The sequence below is a fragment of the Primulina eburnea genome, chromosome 5 (genome assembly GCF_022965805.1).
Source record: "Primulina eburnea isolate SZY01 chromosome 5, ASM2296580v1, whole genome shotgun sequence".
NCBI classification, from domain to species: Eukaryota; Viridiplantae; Streptophyta; class Magnoliopsida; order Lamiales; family Gesneriaceae; genus Primulina; species Primulina eburnea.
Window position 1 is genome coordinate 184,207 of NC_133105.1, and position 23,709 is coordinate 207,915.

The 23,709-nt window shown below is 33.7% G+C and overlaps 1 protein-coding gene across 6 annotated transcripts; it reads left to right on the forward strand.

Annotated features, from left to right (window-relative positions):
* The first annotated feature begins 6,647 nt into the window (after positions 1-6,647).
* On the forward strand, positions 6,648-11,826 carry LOC140831941 (guanine nucleotide-binding protein alpha-1 subunit). 6 transcript variants are annotated; one of them, XM_073195660.1, is made up of 15 exons: positions 6,648-6,781; positions 7,495-7,662; positions 7,771-7,843; positions 8,345-8,382; positions 8,488-8,577; positions 8,748-8,825; positions 8,963-9,070; positions 9,188-9,289; positions 9,926-9,981; positions 10,398-10,532; positions 10,764-10,857; positions 10,987-11,046; positions 11,126-11,205; positions 11,406-11,637; positions 11,730-11,826. In XM_073195660.1, the coding sequence occupies exons 2-14, from the start codon at positions 7,579-7,581 to the stop codon at positions 11,581-11,583; spliced, it is 1,176 nt and encodes a 391-aa protein (XP_073051761.1). In that variant the 5' UTR covers positions 6,648-6,781; positions 7,495-7,578; the 3' UTR covers positions 11,584-11,637; positions 11,730-11,826. The 6 variants fall into 6 exon arrangements, with proteins under 6 accessions (XP_073051761.1, XP_073051762.1, XP_073051759.1 ...); XM_073195661.1 differs by lacking the exon at positions 6,648-6,781 and adding an exon at positions 6,822-6,960; XM_073195658.1 differs by lacking the exon at positions 6,648-6,781 and adding an exon at positions 6,970-7,146.
* Positions 11,827-23,709: the final 11,883 nt, after the last annotated feature.

Consider the following 23,709-nt stretch of genomic DNA (forward strand, 5'->3'; position numbering starts at 1 on the left):
AATGATTTTCAGTTTTTGACAATCATCAACTATAACTCTTAAGAAGAAATGTTTTTAGTCGTTAAAGATTTTTACTTGTGACTAAAAGTATGCATAACCTATATATTTTTCAACAAGACAATGAATGGCTTTGCACTTTCTTCAAACATCGTGATATTTACGATATCATTTTTATATATTTAATATCAATATTATCAACATATAGCTATAATGTTAATAAATTTTTTACTATTTTTCAATCACCGTGATAAAAAAATAATTGAAAATCTCTTCAAATGACTATATCTTATAATTGTGTCCTTGTTTAATTTGACACAATTTAGGAAACTCATCTCGTTCGTCATTTTTTTGAAAGCTTTGGAACAATGATCGCATGCATCATGTCATGAGGATGATATAGTTTCAATCTCATTTGTTGTGTCTAGAACATAATATTATATTATTCATTTAAAAAAAACAAATTTTCCTCTATTGAGTTTATATTTTGTTTTATATCTTGTGGAACGATAGACAAAATTAATTATTGTATTTTAAAAATCTTGAGAAAAGACACTAATAACGTAACTAAGATATGCATATGAGATATCATTCAAATATATGTCAAAGTATTTGTCTTATTTAATATCTCATATAATAATACACCTTTTATATTTCATAAGCATTTTATGGTAGTCAAAATAAATTTTATGAAATATTATAGAATTCTATTTGAATTTCAATATTTGGCTAAATGAATTTATTTGGCGAGAAGTTTTCTATAGTAGCGTCATATATCTTATGAATTAGTTGGTTAGACACTTTGACTAAAAAGAGACAAAAACAGCATTTTAGCCACCTCGAAATATAGCGAAATAATATTGGAGGAAATAAAGTTAAACTAGCTCAATGTCTCAATAAATGCACAAAATTGATCTATTGTATCAACAGAACTTTAGAATTATTCTCACACAATTATAAATAGAATGAGAATTATGCACAGTTCATTTTTCTGAATGAAGAATTTTTTTCTTTTTGAAAAACTATTTTATTTTTTTTTAGAAATATTGACATTTTATATGACATCCATATGTCGCAAATAATGAAGTATCAATATAATCATTATATAACACTTAACGTGCATATACAATTCCTCAATTTCTTATTCATTGTGCTTGATAAGTGCAAAAATTGCACTTAATATATATGATAATCTGTTTGAAATATGTTAGTTTCAGATATAATTACGTTGGTATCTGTTGTTTTTGTGTCCTGCAGGATAAAAATCACTATTGGACAAATGATGGCAACCAAAGATGTTTTTGAGCGTGAAATGTTGGTGGACAAGTGTCGCAGCGTCAAGGATCAAGTGCTGCAGCGCTAAGGCTTCAAGGATCAGACCAAGCGCCTAGGCGCTATACATTAGCGCCGCAGCGCCTGAATGACCGAAAGACAAGCGCCTAGGCGCTGACCAGCAGCGCCGCATCGCTAGACCACCGAGCACCAAGCACCTAGGTAGCGCCGAGATGCCATACCTTCGAGGAACGGTCTCCTGTGCAGCGCCGCGGCGGTAGTGGCGACGAGAAAACATGAAATGAGCTTGAATTCACGGGCCGAGCGATGATATAAAAGAAAGATAGGTCCGAAAAAAGGGGAGCTGTTTTGGAGAGAAAAGAGAGGATAGAAGAAGAGCAAACACGGAGATGATGATCTGGAGCGGAAGGATCAATGACGAAGACGAAGAACGACGAATCTGGGGACAGAGACGCCACTTATGATTTGTTATCTGATTCCTTCGTCTTTATTTTCTAGTGTTGTGATGTCTAGACGATTAAACATGCTTTATTTTTGTTTAGATTTCATTATGAACTAATTTTTCAGTCTAGAGGATGATGTAGCTTTGTGGACATGATGAGTTGACGTAGTTGTTTATATGATTGAATTCTTTTTGGTTTAATTATGTTTCTTGTTTTTATTGGCCATAAATTATTGTTGACTGATTAATTCTACAATTCGGGAAAGAAACTAGGATTATATATCATTAGAAACATATCGTTGAATGTTTATATCGTTCGGAAGGTGTATAACTTCAGCGAGGCCTAGGTAAGAACATCGTTTGCTTTTATCATTTGAATTTAGATTCTTCTTAAGAATGTTTGGATCGAAGTTTGAATGATACAATTTATTCGTCACTTGGGAAAAGGGGAATAAAATAATTAAGTGTTCTTGGCCATTAAATAATTTGAATTCATGAGTATAAATACAACCAGGAATAATTATCGTGGAAACTTAGTGAAATCAATTCTCTCGATATTTTCTCTCATTGAGATTTTCTCGACTCGGTGATTAGATTAATATTTATTTGCTATTAATTAATTTTCAGCAAGCCAAACCTTTTATTGATTTTTCTAGATAAATTCGTGACTATTTTAATTAAAAGCACTGATATATTTTTAGTCATATACTCCTCGTGGAAACGATACTTTACTTTCATATATTAAAACTTGACAATCGTGTTCTTGCGAGCATAAAATACGCAACAAGTTTTTGGCGCCGTTGCCAGGGAGTGTCAAATTTAATTTTATATCAGTATTGTTACCAATTAGTCTAGATTTTAATTTAGAGCTTTTTATTTTATTTTATAATTACTGAGTTGTTCATTTTCCCTTGTTTGACAGTGCATGCGAAGATAGCAAAGTCCTGACTTGCTTATCTTTGATCCTGAGATCGAAAGACTGCACGAAGATTAAGAAAAGTGAGAAGAGAAGATCTCCCAGCAATGACTTAACACAGAGAAGATGACAGACGTAACCAACCAGAGGCTATACCTATCAGAGATCACTTCAGACCAGTGATCAACACACATTATTTTGACATTGCTCGGGGGACCATAAATGAGAATAACTTCGAGCTAAAGCCTGCTCTGATAAATATGGTTCAACATAACCAGTTTGCTAGAATCGCCACTTCAGACCCTCACGTGCACCTAAAGACTTTCCTGGAAATCACGGATACGGTAAAGATTAATAATGTTCCTGATGATATTATTATATTGCGTTTGTTTCTATTTTCTCTCAGGGATCAAGCAAAAGGATGGCTCCAATCGCTTCCACTGAGGAGCATAACAACATGGCAAGAGCTAGCAACAAAGTTCCTTGCTAAATATTTACCCCCTGTAAAGTCTGCACAACTGAAGATTGAGATTAATACTTTCAGGCTGATTGACTTTGAGTAGCTTTATGAGGCGTGGGAAAGATATAAGGAGTTGTTGAGAAAATCTCTGAACCATGATTTTGAATAATGGGTGCAAATTGAATTATTTTACAACGGTCTAAATGGACAAACACGAAGAACAGTGGGCGCAGCGACAGATGGCACGATCTTTTCCAATTCTCTTGCTCAAGCCTATGCCATGCTTGAGCAGATGACTATTAATACCTACCATTGGCCGTCTGAGAGGTCAGGAGTAAAGAGGACAACTGGAGTTTATGTTGTGGATCCTATTACATCCCTCACTATACAAGTATCAACATTAACTATGCAGATAACAGCCATGAATAAAGTGAGTACATCAGACACTGAGGGACCACCGGTTGTTGTTGAAGAACCACATTTTTCTGAAAAAGTTCAATACATCAACAACAAGAATTTCGGAGGCTATGGAGGATATCGAGGTAACTATCCCCCTAATATTTACCACCCTGGTTTGAGAACTCACGAGAATTTTTTTTAAAAAAAACAATTAGAATGTGTTTAATCCTCTCCCTGGGTTCAATACATCAAATGGGGAAGGAAAGCCATCATTTGAAGACTAGTTGGGACATTTGTTTCTGAATCTGGTAAGAGGATGGCTAGGACAGAGAATAGGCTTGATAACCTAGAGACCTACATGGAGAATATTGGTTCTTCCTTGAAAATCCCTGAGTCGTAAGTGGGATAGATAACGAAGCAACTCACATCTCAACCATCAGGCACAATACCAAAGACTGCAAACCCAAATCTAAGAGAAGTGAACGGCGTTTTCATATAGCATAAAGAGATTGGTATGGTAGATAGAGAAGATAAAAATGTTGATCTCGCACCCATCCGGAAGATAAGCAACCACCAAGCAAAGGAATCCAAAGGTAAGTAAGGTAAGAGTTATGATTTAGATCAGTGTATTGATATTTATTTACTTCCCTACCCCAGAGGTTAATACAATTGAAGGCTGAATTTCAAAAGAAAAAAGGCCTTGAAGATCTCAAGCACCTACACACTAACATTCTTAAACAATATTCTGGCAATATTATCAGCTAATTATATTTAAACAAGATACCCTACAAGAAAAATGATAAGACGTCGTACGAATTGTGGAAAGATAATAAACATTCTTAACTTGAAAATGTTAGAGCAAACGAAGGTTTTTCAAAGGAAGAAGAACTAGGCGAAGTAAAAAAAACTAGAACCTTGAAGTTCTTTTATTCAGATTTTCACACTTATATGCTGAAAAATGAATCAAATAACTTATAAGATTCTTTGTCTGCCCAACCGCCATACTAGAAAGAAGTCATCAATGCATAAATAGATTCCATTGTACAAAACCGTACTTGGAAACTATTGGATCTTCCACAAGGCACCAAACTATTGGGATCCTGAAAGAAAGTATAAAGCCGATGTTACATTAGGAAAATACAAGGCTATATTGATGGCTAAAGGCTATAGACAGAAAGAAGACCTTGACTTCTTCGATACTTATTCATCGAGAATGACTTTCATTCATATACTCACTGCAATCGAATCTTTTCATAACCATGCGATATACCAAATGGATGTTAAAACCTCATTCTTGAATGGTAAATTTGAAGAAGATATATATATATATATATATATATATATATATATATATATATATATATATATATATATATATATATGAAACAATCCAAAGGTTATATTGTTTGGGGTCAAGAAAGAAAAGTGTACCGATTTGTTAAATCTGTACATGGACTTAAACAAGCAACCAAGCAGTGGCATGAGAAATTTGACAAAGTGATGTTGTCAAATAGTTTTAAGATTAATGAGGGTGAAAAATGCGTTTATATTAAAGGAACTCGAGAATCTTATGTAATATAATGTCTATATGTCGATGACATGTTTATAATGGGGGGTAATTAAGATATGATTAAAGCAGCAAAATTTTTTTTTGACAAAACGTTTTGATACGAAAGATATGAGCATTGATGATGTTATATTATGAATTAAAATCTCTAGAACTTCAGTAGCAATTATCTTATCTCAATCTCATTATGTTGATAATGTCTTGAGGAAGTTCAATACACATGAATCAATCCCGGTAAATACGCCTATGGACATGAGCGCTCATTTGGATAAAAATCACGAAGAACCAGTATCCCAGCTAGAATACTCAAGAATTATTAGAAGCCTTATCTACATCACCAGTTGTACTCGATCAGAAATCATTTGTGAGATAAATAAGTTGAGTCGACTCATTATCAATCCAAGTTATGCTTATTGGAACGCTTTGACAATGGTGCTTGGATATTTAATGCACATGTTAGAGTATGGACGGCATTTTACAAAATATCATGTGGTACCATAATGATATAGTTATTCTAATTGGATTTCTAATACAAAATACTCAAAATCCACTAGTGGCTATATTTTTAGCATTGGTGGTAGCACAGTCACTTAGAAATCATCAAAACAAAATTGCAATGCTAAATCCACAATGGATTTTGAATTTATAGTACTAGATAAAGTTGCAGAAAAAGCAGAAGAGCTTTATAATTTTGTAGAGAATATTCCTTGTTGAACAAGTCCAGTGCTTGCAATAATGATACATTGCAATATTCAATCGGTAATTACAAGGGCACAAAACAACATATACAATGATAAGTCTTGACATATTCGTCAAAACATAATACAGTGCAATATCAAATAGAGTTATCTCTATTGATTATGTCCAATTAAATGATAACTTGGCGGATCCGCTTACAAAATCTTTAAATAGAGATTAAGTGCACATCTTGTATAAGAGAATGAGTTTAAAACCTACAAAATAAAGTTTTCACATTGGAAACTAAACTTTGTCGATTGGAGATCCAAAATCTTATTTCAATGTGACAACTAAATTATGAAAACTTGAGTGAACATTCGGAAATAATTCTCTTCTCATGGTGAATTTTATTTCCTATCAATGTTATGAGGTTAAGTATCAAACTTTTAATGATTACAAAGCTTGTAATAGGAAGAGTATGGTATGACACTTTTAAAAACGATTGCTTATATAAGTGTGAGAGCTGGCTCTTCAACAAAACAGTTATGAAGCCAAAATATGTTTCATAACCAAAATGAATACAGCTGGAAAAAACCAAATAGAAATAATAGGAAATGTATCGTGTAGGTAGTATTGTCTGATTTAATTCAAACCTCAAAGAAAATGACAAAAAATTCAGCAATTACGTAGATGCGATAATTCTTCATGTAAGCTTTCTTCTCGACATCACGTACATTCATGCATTAATTTGATGTGGAGGATTGTTAAAATTTTGTTAAACTTATTGAATTGAAATTATGCAACAAACACAAGAAAGGCTCGAAACGAAAGCAGAAAAAAAAAAGAAATTTGGCGCACCGAGTGATGTCTGCACTAAGTGTAGGGTGCCCCCTACATTGCTGCTCTATCAGGGAAAACCCAAATAAAATTGGACACAAAGGTGCATTTTCAGCGTGCCCACTTTCATACAGATTTTTCTGTATAGGGCTGTGGAGCGCGGGTGTGTCTGTTGTCCTATGTCACAAACAGGTACACGCAAAATCGAGTTTTCTTGACACTATTTCATCCAAATGGAATCTCTTAGATTAAAATGGCTTATATGGTGTGAGTTTGATGTTATGTGTAATTCCAAGACTATTCTCTTGTAAAGCTAAATTTCTCATTTTAGTGCAGAAATTATAATACGAGGATTATTGATTGATTGCCTGGTAAGATATTTTTATTAAAAGTGATCCTTCTATTATTCTATTCTTGTCCTTTCCTGGCTGATACTGATATCGAATGACCGAAGAATTCATGACAAGTTCGTTCGTGTTCCCGAGATGAGATCCATCCAACCACCCACGCTCCTTTCTCTCAGTTGAACTCGATTTACTCGCTCTCTTGTTTTTAGGGTTGGATTTTATTTTAATTTTCTTTTGTTTTTCAATCTCGTTCCCTTTAAACAACAAGAACGGAACTCAGGGAATTTAGTTTCGTAGCATTTTCCTTTTCGATTGATATGATGATGATCTGAATTCTATGTAAATTTTATCTTTCTGGTCGTTGACTTATTTTTAATTAGGCGAGCTTCTGTCTACCAGTGATCTACGTTGATCTAGACTCTAGACTACATTTGATTCTGCTCCTGATCCTGTTTTTCACTTAATGATTTACTTGAATGAAGAAGCTGCACTTTGTACATTTGGTTTGAGCCGTTTCTTCTATTATCCCCCCCACCCTTTTTTTTTTTTTGTTATTAGGCAGTGAATAACACTTTGTAGAAGATTGCCAGAAGTGTCAAAATCGATCTTTCACAACAGTTTGACTGACTCTACGTGATATTTATGTGGTCTACTCTGATTGACACTATGGGGTTAATCTGCAGTAGACAGCAACGTAGTCAAGCTGATTCTGAAGAGCATGAGCAGGTGCATCTTCTATATTTACCCAAAACTTTCTTCACGTGCTTATTGTTTTTTTATTATTAGTATCTTGTTATTTAGGCATTAATACATGTATGTGGCATTGATTCCCAGACTGCTGAAATAGAGAGGAGAATCGACCAAGAAACGAAGGCAGAGAAGCATATTCAGAAACTGCTACTGCTTGGTATCCATACGTGAAAACTGCTTTTTGATTCTGCCGTATGTTCATCGATTTAGATGATCAGACCAAATATACGGACGTACATGTTTTCTCGCTTTTTTTTCGGTGTTTTATTACTGCCAACACGAACCAGCTACAGTTTCATTGGCTACTTTTAAAATGTATCTTACTTTTTGTCCAATCCTTGCATACCCTTCTAGGCACAAGCTTTGGCTTTGGATAGAAGATGTTGTGATACTTTATTTCGTGGCATATTATAAAACATCTCTTTTGGCTCGCTCGTAGTTTGAGATGTTTTCCACAATCTGCCTATACACAAATTAGTGAAAAATCTGGTAACAGAAATTACAAGGGTGTCAGGTGTCTGCTTAAGGTCTTCCAAGTTTTGTCTAAAATTGTCCTTGTGATATAAGCACACATCATAACAGTATCTTCTCTTGCCTTTGCATGTGTTATTCCTTTTTCCATTCTTCTTTTACATTCACTGGAATGTGCTTGTTTAAGGTGCTGGAGATTCTGGGAAGTCCACTATTTTCAAGCAGGTAAGATGTCCTATTTTGTTCTCTGTGAACATCACAAATTAGTTTATGCACACATTTCTTTTATTATCAGATGACTCAGGTAGGTGCATGTTAAATGTCGTGCAGATAAAACTTTTGTTTCAGAGTGGGTTTGACGAGGCTGAGCTTAAAGGATACATCCCTGTAATACATGCCAATGTTTATCAGACAATAAAAGTATGAAATACTTGGAAGGTTGTGTTGGTTTATTCCCTTTAGGAATCAAGTACAATTTTTTACCAGTGTTGATGGCCTGAGAAAATGAAGTTTCCAAACAACATAATGTAGTACTTGAAGTTATACCTGCATGATACTATCCAGTTTGAATTGATTATTGATGCTCACAGATTTTACACGATGGATCAAAGGAACTGTCTCAAACCGTATCAGATTCCTCAAAGTTCACCATATCTGATGAAAATAAGGTCTGAATCAATTTTTCAAGATTTAGCAAAGTTTTGTTTATAGTGATTATTTCAGATGCCCATGCATGAAATTTAAGATTTTCCAAACGTCCGGTTTTGGTGATGGAATTTACTTTCAATAATATTTCTTGCATTAGCAAATTGGGGAGAAACTCTCAGAAATCGGTAGTAGGTTTGATTGCCCAACTCTTACCAAAGAACTTGCGAATGAGATAGAAGCTCTCTGGAAAGATAGTGCCATACAGGTCAATTTTCCTTCATCCAAATGGCTAGGTTAATCTTTTGCTAGATTCCGATGTGTTTTTTAATTACCCGAATTCGTTAGAGTTTTATCACAACTAAAGTTTGAATGTGCTCTGCAGGAAACATTTTCCCATGGCCACGAACTTCAAGTTCCAGATTGTGCAGATTATTTTATGGAAAATTTGGAAAGATTGTCAGATTCAGACTACATTCCTACAAAGGTGAGTGAAAACTCAAGTTCTCACACGCCTATTTCTTTTCATTTAGCTTCAGTAATTTAAGGAAACATCTTCCAGCAGTGTCAACAATAGATTTGTTGCCACAAAAAATGAAATATCCTTTTTATGTCAAGTTGGTGAAGATATATTTTTATATTTACATATCCTCCATTCTCCCATCCCTTCGAATTTTCAGGAAACCTTCACCCCTTATTTATGAAACTTGCTGCAACCGATCACCAAGGGTAAAATTTTATGTTCTTTGGTCAATCTGGCTGCGCTGTATACCACTCATTTTGTTCTTTGTCTGACCATCCATGACCATTATCTTGTGTTTGACGTCTTTTGTTAGAATAAAGGAGAAATTCTACGGAATCAGATTCGATATATTGATAGCGTTGACATAATTGTGACTTAATATTTGATTCCCTACCATGTTTATTCCAAACTAATATGATTTTTATTTTCTGAAGTGAGGGAATGATAGAGTTTTAGTCCTGTGGACATTGTAGCGTGGATGTAGGTCTTTATGACTAAACCGCGTAATTTATGTGTTGGCTTTTATACTTTCTATGCTATATTTTCCTATTTAAAATGAACATGTTCCAGATGTTTAATTTAATTTTTGTCTTGTAATAGGAGGATGTTCTTCATGCTAGGGTTCGGACAACTGGTGTTGTGGAAATCCAGTTCAGGTAATAAGTGGTTCTTTGCCTCGAGATTATGGATGGACCGATTTTTCATACCTATGTGTGAATAAAAGGTTCTTTCATTTCCTTGGGTAAAAGCAGCATTTATTGTAACAATGTGTTGAGTTACTCTTTATCTGTAGATTGACTTTAATTTTAAGATGATGAGATAAGTGAAATTTCTTCACATTTCACTTACGATGTACCATTATCAACTGTTTGGTTTAGCATATCAGTTAGCGCTTTGGTGATATGATATAATGCATGCTCTATTTTTATTTATGGCATGCGATTTCTTTAAAGTTTATTTTAAAAAAAATTATTTGAATGAAAATTGTGTGTTGAAGAATGAAATGAAGTAGGTAGTTTTAATAATGTAAAAAGGTTTATATCATCGTCGCTAATTGTTTAAACATTTGCAGCCCAGTTGGAGAGAACAAAAAAAGTGGTGAAGTATATCGACTCTTTGATGTCGGAGGCCAGAGAAATGAAAGAAGGAAATGGATTCATCTATTCGAGGGTGTTGCAGCTGTGATATTTTGTGCAGCTATTAGTGAGTACGTTTGATATTCCTCCTCCTCGGTTATCATTCAGAAAGAACAAGTTTTTGACATCTTGATGGCTTCCTTGTTGAAGCATTGACATTATTTAGGATTGTGAACTTAATTACCATTCCTCGTTACTTCAATCTTTTACAGCTCTTACTGAGAAGTTTGTATTTGTGTAGTTTTCTCATTTGATGTTATGCAAATGTTGTTACTTACTCAAGGTGCAATACTTTGTTTCAGTTATGATCAGACTCTCTTTGAGGATGATAACAAGAATAGGATGATGGAGACAAAAGAGCTCTTTGAGTGGGTCCTAAAGCAGCCTTGCTTCGAGGTTTTTCCATGACAAGTTACAAGATATTATGTTGTTTTGTTTGCTAAGAGAACTTGTTCCTTTAATATCAATCCAGTTAATGGTATATACTACTGGTCTGCTGGCTAACCCTTTTCCCCTTAAATGCAGAAAACTTCTTTCATGCTATTTCTCAACAAATTTGATTTATTTGAAAAGAAGGTTCTGAACGTAAGTGAATGGAGGTCCACAACTTCTGTTGGCTGACTCAGCATCCATGTGATTGTGATCATAATTTTCTTGTATACAGGTCCCATTGAATGTATGTGGGTGGTTCAAGGATTATCAGCCAGTTTCAACTGGAAAACAAGAAATCGAGAACGCATACGAGTAAATGCATTCTTTAACCCTCTTTGAGACTCGGATGAGGTTTCCAAATGGGCTCTAATCTGAGATTGTCTTTCCCTTAAAGCTTCTTCGATGCCTTTTAAGATCATCATTCGAACTCTGATATACACTAGGATAACACATAAAATTAGTTGATCTGTCATAATTTAGCAAGCACTCAACTTGTGATGCTTGACATTCAGGTTTGTGAAGAAAAAATTCGAGGAACTGTATTTCCAGAGCACGGGCCCTGACCGTGTAGATCGGGTCTTTAAGATCTATAGAACAACAGCCTTAGATCAGAAACTTGTGAAGAAGACTTTCAAGCTTGTTGATGAGACGTTGAGACGAAGAAATCTATTTGAAGCAGGTCTATTGTAATGACAAACTCAACTTCAAGATTTCATGTTTCCATACAGTAGAGAGCCATTTAAGGTTGGCCTGCTTGTTTTTAATCTTTAAGTTATATAGTTTGCAATCCCAATTAAGATTTATGTTGATGAATTTCTTGCTTGAAAACCTTTCAGGTGCTTTTTTGAATAGGAGGATGGATAAAGTGCCACTTTAGAATTTGTAATCTTTAACATTCATCCTTTGTGTAAATCGCATATATTTTCATAACTAGGAATGATCACGTGCGATGTACGTAGGTAACTAATAATGAAAAATAAAGATTTAGATAATTTTTAAAATCGTTTGAATAACATCTTGTTTATAAGTATTTATTAATCTAAATATAACAAAACACAATAAATATAAATACATGATGATGATTCATTTATTTATATAATATTTTTCAATTCGTGTAATTATAACATAATGATAGCTCTATCAAATTAACAAAAATATTTTCCATCCAAATATTATTCACAATGGAAAATAATAAAAATAAAATTAATAGAATAATGAATTACTAAAACCAAAGTCACAATATTTTTAAATGAAGTGCATATAGCGATTGTCAAATAAAATTATCTTAATTAACTAAATTATCATAATGATGTTAAAATAAAATTCATAAACTTGTTATTAAGTTAAATATCAATTTTGTTTTTGCCAACTTTTAACTCCTTGCGAATTTTGTTTAACTTTCTCCTTTTTAAATATATATATTATACATAGTTAACTTATATCATAATAGATCATTTGAAAAATAATATTGATGATTAATAATTTTATGTTAAATAAAATTTTAAAATAATATCAATCAAATAAATATGTGTAGAAAACACATATACGTAATATTCAGTTTAAAAATATCATATCTAAAAAATTTAATTCCTAATAAATGATAATAAATTAGCGTTATAATTCATATATATTACAAGGATTGTCTTAATTAAAAAATTATAAGGATTATCTCATAAATTTAATATAAAAGTATAAAGTAATTTTCATTCTTTTTAATTTCTCATTAATTTCTTTTCTATGAATAACGTTGAAATAACTCAAAATTATCAAATTATATTGCATATAAAATATTCAAAAAAAATTGCAAAAGAGCATATAAAATTTGCATGCTCTCAATATCCATTTTAATTGGAAAAAAATCATAAGAAAAATAACATTTTCTCACATAGTTTTTATAACACTTGTAGAAAAATGTAAGCTTGAGATATATATTGAGACATTAATTAATATCACAATTATTAAATTAAAAATATAAAAAAGTATCATACTAATATATTTGTAATATTTTTCGTCGATCCAACTAAAATAATGAAATAAAGTATTCTCATTTTCCATCTCAACTCTTAAATCAGAAAATTAAAAATTCACCAAAATAAATAAATGAAACATTAATTAAGTAATAGTGTGTAAAAGTGTAACTAAAAAAATTCACAAATCAAACTCATATATTTATAGAGGTATATATAGATCTGCTAACTTTTAACCATTTGCAGATTTTGTTTGACTTTCTCTGTTTTTTTAGAATACATATTATAGACAGTTAATTTTATATCAGAATGGATCATTTGTAAATTAATATTGATGATTAATATTTCATAGTAAATATATTTTTTAAATAATATCAATCAAATAAATATGTGTAGTAAAACACATATATAAATAAAATAATAAGTAATACAAATTTAAAAAATATCATATTTAAAAAATTAATTTCTAATGAATGAAAATAAATTATCACTATAATTCATATTTTTTAAAAGAATTATATTCGGTAAAAAATTATAAGGATTATCTAATAAATTTAATACAAAAGTAGAAAGTAGTTTTCGTTCTTTTTAATTTATCATTAATTTCTCTGTCTAGTTGAAATAAATCAAACTAATCAAATTATGCGAATAAAATATAAGAAAAAATTGCAAAAGAGCATATAGAATCTACATGGTCTCAAACATTAATTAAGTATCACAATTCAATAAAATAAAATATCATATTAATGTGTTTGTAATATTTATCGTCCATTCAACTAAAATAATAGAATAAAGTTATTTTTATTTTAAATATCAATCTTTAGATCAAAAAATTGAAAAGTCACATAAATAAATAAATGAATAAAACATTAATGAAGTAATGTTGAGTGAAAGGGTAAATAAGTAAAACATTAATGAAGTAATTGTGAGTGAAGGATAACTAAGTAAATTCACAATTCAAACTCATATATTTATAGATTGTATAGATGTATAGATTGTATAGATTATAATTTGACCGTATAGCTCTTTTTGGATGAGTGCCAATGGTAAATGGATTTAAATTTGTCCAAGAATAATGAAAACGCGCCTCAGATATATTTTAATAGACTTTATTTGATATAGAAGTGAAAGGTGCGTAATATTAAATGCTATGCTAGCGGGAGAAAACAGAGGAAATGGAGATGTCCAAGGCACTATGTGTGGGGACCCGGACGCTAATCAAGTTCTTAATCATCTTTGGGACTAATTAATCAATTATAAACATGGTCTAATTTTTTTTTTAAAATGCGGAACGTAGTGACATACAACATATATATACATATCAGTATATAAAATACAAATCCTGTATTTCAACATTTATTCAAACTAGGGTTTGAAACTAAAGTCAAGTGTTTAACCCTACATCTAGTCCAAGTCTGGTGCCACCACTCTAATCACGATCTAGCTCTTCATCTCCTCGACCCTGGACCTGTCCCACCTGTTGTCAAGTACACATACAGACAAGACAACAGCCGGATATACCGGTGAGAATATAATCCCCAGTATAAATCAATGAAACATGCAATCATATAAACAACTATAAAGCATGTAATCAGGTAACATGAATATGTATCAAAATCTGAAACATAAACAATATCAAATGAAACTGTCGACATTACTCATAATTCAGACTAGACTTAATCCTAGTCTAGGGATCCCGGTTTCCAGATGTGGTATTCCTATATCGAATTCCGTAAAGGATGTAACCATAATCTCTATTACTCGATATAACCAGTGCCCTGGTATTCCTATATCGAATTCCGTAATAGAAGAATTCCAATACCCTTCACTCGATATAACCAAATATGGTGTTCCTATATCGAATTCCGTAATATATTCCATTACTCGATATAACCAAACATCCAGTGTCCTAACCTAACCGTCAAGGACTGTAGCTCTATCGCTAGCATCCTATCTTGAGACATAGTGCAATGTGCCGTGGCGATACCACCACTATCCGGCACTTCTGTCACAAGATAACTTGTCTAATACCTGTCATCTAAATACAAGAGAACAAGTATATTAATCAATGTAATGCAAATATCCATGCAATAAAATAAAGTATGTGATTTAGGGAAACCCAAGTCTAAACCGACTCAAGTCCATCTCCCAATACCACATTGACTTATACCTTTCGTTGCAGTCTCGGTTTCCTGCTCAGTCAAAGTCCTGCACTCACAATCTGTCTGGTACTGACAATATCAATAATCTCATATCAATATACTAGTCAACTCCATAACAATCTGATCAATCTGGAATTAATTCAAAATCAACGGTATAACGGTATACTTCCAATATCCCCGTCCATACCAATTCACCAGATAATAGTTACAATCTATAACCCATATCCAATACATTCTATAATCAATCCATAATCCAAATCTGTCCGGTATTAACTGATTATAATCAGAAAATCATAACAATTCCATAATCAGTCTATTTCTTAATCTGACTTTGATTCTATGATGTCTAACATGTCAAGAACATCATATATGAATTCCATTCTATTCTGACAATAGCATAATTTCAAAGCATGTCAAAACGTAGCAAAACTTACGTCAAAGTGTAGCCTACGTCGATAAGATTACAGTACTGAAGTCGGATTACAATTCAGACGGACGAATTTCTCAGAAAAGGCGTAAGGATTTTCAACAACTTCACAGAACCTTTTCTTGATTTTCTTACGATTCTGAAGGATAAATTCGTTTTGTATATATATATATATATATACTCACGGCGTACAACAAGCCAAATGTCAATTTTTCTTTCTGCATGGCTCGCGCTCGAGCGGTGATAAACTACCGCTCGGGCGCGGCGTTTTCTGTCCCGGTATTTCCAAATGCACCCTTGGCGCTCGGGCGGTCAAAAACTACCGCCCGGGCGCCACACCTTCTGCCCGAGACATTTTCCTATCGAACATTGGCGCTCGGGCGGTTAAAAATCACCGCTCGGGCGCCACACTCTCTGCCCAAAATTCTCGAATTTCACATGTAATCTTATTTTCGTGTCCCGATTAATCCTTTCGTAATCATATCAAATTATAAATCAATAATTACCGATTACTAGGATTAAATTTCCGGGCATTACACTATGCAAATAGGCATTCGGTGGTTGAGATTATTCATTGTTCTATATCGACAATGTATTTTTACTTAATCGAAAAGGCAAAGCAAGAGTATTTGGCTACAAGCAGCAACAAAATGTTAACTTTAATATTTTCTGAAAAGTAATTTTCGATTCACATGATACAGCAAAATCAATTATTAAATGATAGTAATTGATACGAAGCCAAACCTCTTTTTAACTTCAATCCGATAACTTATTCGTCGAGCAACGAGTTGAATAAGTTAAAAACCAAACGAAGCATTCGCAACAGGTCCAGCCATGCATTACCAAATCCTCCGAATCCTACTAAAGTTCTTTATATTAACAAGAAAGAAGCTCCTCTTCCAAGGGTAGAGAGGGGCGTGCCTGTGAAATTTTCATTACAGGCTGGACATGACGTGGCGTTATATATCACATGTGATCCTATCGGTGGTAACGCGACTTCAAGAAACATGTCAAAACAACTACTGGAAAACTTGAAAATTAATGCTTGAAGACCGAAAATTAACAGAGAGCTTTTTGCAGATTTTTTGTGTGTAGAGTTGTGTTTTTTTTTTTTTGGCTGATCATTTTCTTCTGAATGATGAGCCGTTCTCTCACTCTCCCATGATTCACGTTCTTTTGCTTTTTATCCCACGATATCCATCTCTTTCCTCCCACGATCTCCTCCTTTTTTCACCACCTTGCGATCGGTTTGAATTAATAAGAATTGATCTGTTATGGGCTTGTATTATTTAATTGGGCTTTATAATTTAATGTGGGCATTTTAATTTAATGTTTTAGCCCAAATAATTGCCCCTCGCAAGCATTGGCCCGTGGGCCAAAATGCTTGTATGTAAGCCAGGTCCAATTCGTTTATTTGGAGCGGTCGATAGCATTTTTCTTGTGAAGTAGGCTAGTAATGTTGGGCCGATCGTCCAAGCCTATTTTTTTGTTGGATTTTTACTGCCTCTTGGAGTTCCCTCCTACGGATTCAAACATTTCGGCCTCGTTTCTTTTTCCCTTTCGGTGCTCTTGCTCATCACTCTCCGCTGCCACGGGAAGACCGTTGTTTCTTGGAATCCGTTCGCCTCGCCTTTGCCGTCGTTTTCCCCACGCTGTGGTTGCCGAAGATTTAACAATGGCTCAAAACTCTTGTCTGGTGCGCCCATCTGAATCGAGCGTTGCGGGCACATTTTTTGTTTCAGTCGTCGTCTCTATCTCGCCGCCCGTCACATTTACTGGTACCGATGTGGTTGCCGAGGGTTTAACAGTGGTTTGAGGCTCTCCTCGGGCGCGCCCATCTGAATCAAGAGCAATGGGAGCCTCTTCTGCCCACGCCACCATTGCTGCCACGCTACTTGTAGCGTTCACCGGCTCCGATACTGGCAGGTCATCTATGGGCGTACCTTTGTGTTTTGGCCAGCCTTCTTCCACAAGGGCGAATGCCCTCCTCTACGGCTGCCTCTATTCCTTCCACACGATGTGCTTCCACGTTGATCCCACCAGTGGTCGTATCGGCCTTCTGGGAGTCTTTGGCCCAACTGACTTCCCACATAAGTTCACCACTCTCTACTGCCATGGGTAATCTTTTCTCTTTTTTTTGAATTTTACTTTGTGTTTCTTGTCTCCTGGTTTATCTGATAATTGCTTATTACCTCGGTCGGAGTTGCATTCCATTCTTCCTGCTTTACATGGTTAATTTTGAGAAATGCGAAGTCTTGAGGTGTGCAAGGGATGAGCGTGAATGAAGGGTGTACTTCGTGTTGGCTCCTTTCTGAGATTTGTAGAATAGATGATTGTGCTTATTTGGACGGTCCATTTGAGTTGTCCTCCTTTACTCATTTGCACGGTAATTTTTTGGGTGAGTTACAGATGAGGGATGCTTGGCCATACATTAGCCTTTTTCCTATGGATAGGGTAAAGGGATCATTGTTTACATCTGTAGCAATTGACAATCTGATTGTTCTTTGCATTTGCGCAGTGGTTTTTAACCCCAATCAACCTATCGACCCTAGCTCTGTCCCTGTTGTCACCCATGCTGATTCTGTATCATGTTGAAGAAGATAGGTATGTGGTATATTTGTCCTAAGGAAGTGTGGGGAATTGCTTTGTTTATGCCTTATTGGTTTACAGTTTGTCGGCTATAGTATGATCCTCGTCTCTGATTGCTTTCAATATGTCGGCCCAATCCTCGGGAAGTTGTCTCATATGTGCCTGCTATCATTTTAGCTTCGATTATCACTTCGGTGATGAACACTCCTGTGATCCACTCTCCTATGGCGTGTGGTATGTCATTGCCTTGTGGTTCATCTGTTTGATAAAGATGTTTGAGATACCAACGCATTTCTTGTAGGTGTACCAGTTATTAATCAACATTCTCCTGGTTCCAGGGTCTCTCAGCAGTCTGCGGTAATTGCTAAGGCTGGGTATGGACCGTTTCTCGTGCATAGTTTTTTGTTTTCTTCATGTATCATAGTGTTCTTATCTATTTGATGTTCGGATTGCAGGACCAAAGCTACAAATTTCTTGCATGTGCTACCATCGGACCTATCCAACATCCTTAATATCCTGACAATCAATCCCCCCCCATCGGTCCATCAATTATTCTTTCACTTGCCTTCACTACACTCTAGGGACTGTTGCTCTCAAGACCTCTGTTGTCTCATAGTGAGCCCTCTCAGTTTAAATCTTGGTCACGGGTTCCAAAAGATTGGGTTGAATGGATAGATCGCTTGGATCCTCATTTTGGACGATAGTGGCGCCAACAAGGCTTGTGGCCACTGGTCATGATTTATAAGATGAAAATAACCAAGCAGACAGTTTTATTCGATTGTCTTCTAAGGTTTTGGTCCCATTCTTGCAACGTCTTCATCTTCTCATTCGGTCCATTGTCCATAACTTTGTACGACATATCCTCGTTTCTGAGGTTGCCTGTGGTTGGGCCTGACTCTCCCTATTTAGTTGATGATCCTGCTGCCACAACTTTGGCTCATACTCATTACTATTATCCCTCTTACCGGGCAGTGGTTATGGAATGGTCTTCGCGTATCGGTATTCTCTCTGTGGTTGGACACACCATGTTTCTGTGGGTGTCGGCCTGTCATTATATATTCTGCCCTTCGTCTTGCAAGCCATCCTCACCTGCCCTTGGCATGCTCCCTCAACACCGACCAAGTGTATAACTTGGCGGTAATGTTTCTAGGGTCTGTATACCGTGGTTTGAATCAATGTGTGCATCACGACCCTTTTTCCAAACTGGGGGGAATATCATGATTTCTGTAGATATGGGCTTTCTCTTATTTTCACGGTGTGGTACACTTCCTCGCCAGTCCCCCAACCATGCTGCGTACCACGTCATTGATGGGGAGCCGTTTCACCCTATCTGCCCTTGATTTGATGCATTACATGCAGCATCCGAAGCTTGAGTCACTCAATATGCCGTCGCAACCCAATGTCTCTTTAGAAATTTTCTTAACCAAATTCTTAGCATATTTACTATGACACAGAAAGATGCCATCATACACTTGTATAATTTGCAAACCAAGAAAGAAACTCAACTCACCAACCATGTTCGTTTCAAAAGTAGATGACATACACTCTACAAAATCATCAGCATGCTTTGAGATGAAGAACCAAATATTATATCATCAACATAAACTTGACAAATAAGAATCTCACATTTGGATTTCTGAATAAAAAGAGTTTTGTCTATCTCATATCGTTTGAAGTCAATTTCAAGTAAATACTCCGTCAATCTTCCATACCACGCACGTGGTGCTTGATTCAAACCATAAACTGTCTTCTTCAATTTGTAGACATGATCCAAATGATATTGATCCTAAAAAATCTTTGGTTTTCTAACATACACTTCTTCACTCAAAATTCCATTTAAAAATGCAATTTGACATCCATTTGAAAATGTTTGATTTTCATATAGCATGCAATGGCTAGCAATAGTCGAACTGATTCAATACGGGCTACAGAAGCAAAGGTCTCATCGAAGTCAACCCCCTCAACCTATGTATATCCCTGAGCAACCAACCTTGCTTTTTTCGAATGATGTTTCCCGACTCATCAGTTTTACTTTTGAAAATCCATTTTGTACCAATTATATTACCATGGTCAAGAGGTAGAACCAAGTATCACACATCATTATGAACAAACTGTTCAAGCTTATCATGCATTGCATTAATCCAAAATTCATCTTTTAAAGCCTCATCAACATTTTTGGGTCCTAAATTGGATATAAAACATGAAAATCTGACACGTGAGTACATAGAGCTCATGCATATAAGTCCAGCCATCTTGCGATAATCCAATTTTTCTTTCATTCGAGTTTGAATATCTCCACACATATTTCAAATTATTTGAGATGATGGATGATTTTTCTGAATTTTTCTTGGAATATTGTGGTCATCATCTACTGCATCATCATCACTGTGAGTTTCTTCTTCGGATTCAGTGACTTCAGTGTCACGTGTTGTGCTAAGTGTTGCAACATCTGAGGCAACACATGCATTCTCCGGTGATGTAGGAGTTTCCAGAAGATCTTCCACATCATCTTCAGCCGTTTTCTTTTTGAGATCCGAACAGTCATAAAAAAACAACATTAATAGATTCCATAATAGTCCTAGTTCTTAAATTAAACATGTGATAAGCTCGATTATTAGTGGCATATCCCAAAAACAAACATTTATCACTCTTTGAATTAAATTTTGCAAGTTGATCACTGTCATTCAAAGTATAACAAACACGACCAAAAACATGAAAATATTTAAGATTATGATTTTTTCTCGTGATTATTTCATAAGAATTCATGGTTGAACCACTTCTCAAATACACCATATTCAAAATATGACAAGCTGTGTTAAGGGCCTCTGCCCAAAAACACTTTGAAATATTTATCGAATCTAGCATCACCCTAGCCATTTCTTGTAATGTCTTGTTCTTGTGTTCTGCAACGCCATTTTGCTGTGGGGTTTTTAGTGCTGAGAATTCATGTGGAATTTTTTTTTCTGTCACGGAAAAATGAGAATGAAGAGTTTACAAATTTCTTTTCATGATCAGTCTTAATCTTTCTCACCTTCAAATTATGGAAGTTTGTGATTCTTGTGATCAATTGTTTAAATACCTCGAAAATGTCTGATTTTTCCCTAATGAAACTTACCTATGAAAACCGTGAGAAATTATCGACACATACAAATTAATACTTCTTAACTCCAAAGTTTTCCACTTCCATAGGACCCATAAGATCCATGTGTAGCAATTCGAGACATCGTGTTGTTCCAAAGTGGGGCAACATCTGGTGCGACACGCGAGTTTGCTTACTCTTTTGACAATCGCCACAAACATATGGTATACCAGATGAAAAATTAGGCATACCTCGTACTGCATCGTACTTACATGCAGAAACATGATTTGAGAAAAATTTCTAATATTTGGTATCAGTGCAACTAAATGCCTCCGCCTTGAAAAATTGTTTTCATATCATGAAATTTTGAAAATTTTTCTTTCTGAAATCTACGTAAGAAGCTTGAAGATCGGATAAAATAACTTACCTGAGAATTTGTTGGTTGCACCTTGAAGTCTTGAGATGAAAATATTCAGCTTTCTGATTTTTTGAAAAAACTTTTTGAGAACAGAAAATTTCATTACGAACGTTTCTTAATTTTTTTTTTATTTTGAACGAGAGGATGAAGAAGACTTCGAAAGTTTTCAAATTGTGGCAATTGAATTCATGCATTTCAGGTATATTATGAATTCAATTATTCATAAGACAAAGCATTCAATTGCAATGGGACCCACAATTATTTAATATGGGACCTATAATTTGACAATTGAAATTGAAAATGTCAGTTTGTATTATTATTTTTTAAAAATAAAAATAATAATAAATAAATAATGATCAATGTGTTATTTAGTTATATGTATAATTCGGTATACATATAGCATTTGGTCAAATAATTTGTACACATTAAAATAATTCCAAGTTCCACGTAATTTCTTATATGTTTAGAAATTATTTTTGCATTAAGATATAATGTCAAATATTATGAATAAGTGTTTAATTTGATATGTACATGCAATTTTAATATTATGTTTGCATTTATTATTGAAATTTAAAATGCAAATAATATTGAAAAATAATTGGTACATCAATATTCACTTTATGTTCATATCAAATTATATTAAGTTGTTTATAATTTGAAACGAACATATCAAGTAAGATGTGAATATAATATTATAAAATATTTCAGATGTTCACAAATAAATAAATAATCCTCACTTTTATTTCTACTTTGATAAAATAGAAAAACTGATGAGGAGCCCAAATTTTCATGTAAATGTGATCCTCAGTTTATCACTGCTCTAATTGAACAGAAAAACTGATGGGGAACGTATTTGTTCATATTAAGTAAAAATGTGGATATAAAGTTATTTAACGAAAAATTTCGGCGTATAAAAATTCACATAAATGTGGATAATTAAGTTGAATAATAATTATAAGGTGGCGTAAGAAAACATGATCTGAGGGAGTTTTTCATAGATCGGTTTAAACTGCCTTGACTTGCCACTGGTCTCCCTGAGGAATGTAGCTCTGACTAGGAGTTAGGTATTTAAAGGGTTTTAGCACTACCTATCTTTCTTGGGAGCACTCTTGGAAAGTATTGATTGTGTTACTAAATATTATTATAGAAAGATTTAAGTAAAGCCGAAATTTTTGTCTAGTGATCCATATAATTTTAAGTAATTAAGATTTAACCACAGCACCCTTAATTATGAGAAATTATACATTAAGTCGGATTTGGATCACATTAAAGGCATTTATTAAGCATAAAAATAAATAAATAAATAAAAATTTCCAGTGATCCGTATAATTTTAAATAATTAAGGTTTAGTCACAACACCCTTAATTATGAGAAATTATGCATTAAGTCGATTAAGGATCACATAAAGGACATTCATAAAATCAAAATTTATGTCTAGTGAACCGTATAATTTTAAATAATTAAGGTTTAGCCACATCAATCTTAATTATGAGAAATTATACATTAAGTCGGTTAAGGATCACATAAAGGACATTTATAAAATCAAAATTTATGTTTAGTGAACCGTCTAATTTTTAAATAATTAAGGTTTGGCCACACACCCTTAATTATGCAAAATTAAACATTAAGTGGGCTGAAGATCACATGAAATATATTTATTAAGAGTATAAATATTTAAAAAATTGTGATTTAATGTCTTAGTGATTCGTATAATTTTATTTTATTAAAGAATTTTTATAGCATCTTTAATTAAATTAAAATTATACATTAATTTTTTAATCACATTTAGTTATAACAGACATAAATTGCATAAAATTATTCATCATTTTGATAATACTTTGAGATGAATAATTATGAAGAAATTTTTATGCATAAAGAATTTAATATCCTAGTGATTCGTACGATATTAATTAATCGAAAAGTAGCCACGTCATCTTTTATTGAATTAAAATTATACATAAATTATGAGAATCACATTTGGTTATAAGGGATATAAATTGTAATTAATTATATTTGAACATGAAATTTATCCCACAAGAAATTTCGTTATGTTAAATATAATTAATTAGGATACAATATTGAATTATTTTCTTAATTTATCCACATGGATTAAGAATTGAATATAATTCAATAGTTATATCATTAAGTTGTATGAATCTAATTGAATTAAAAAT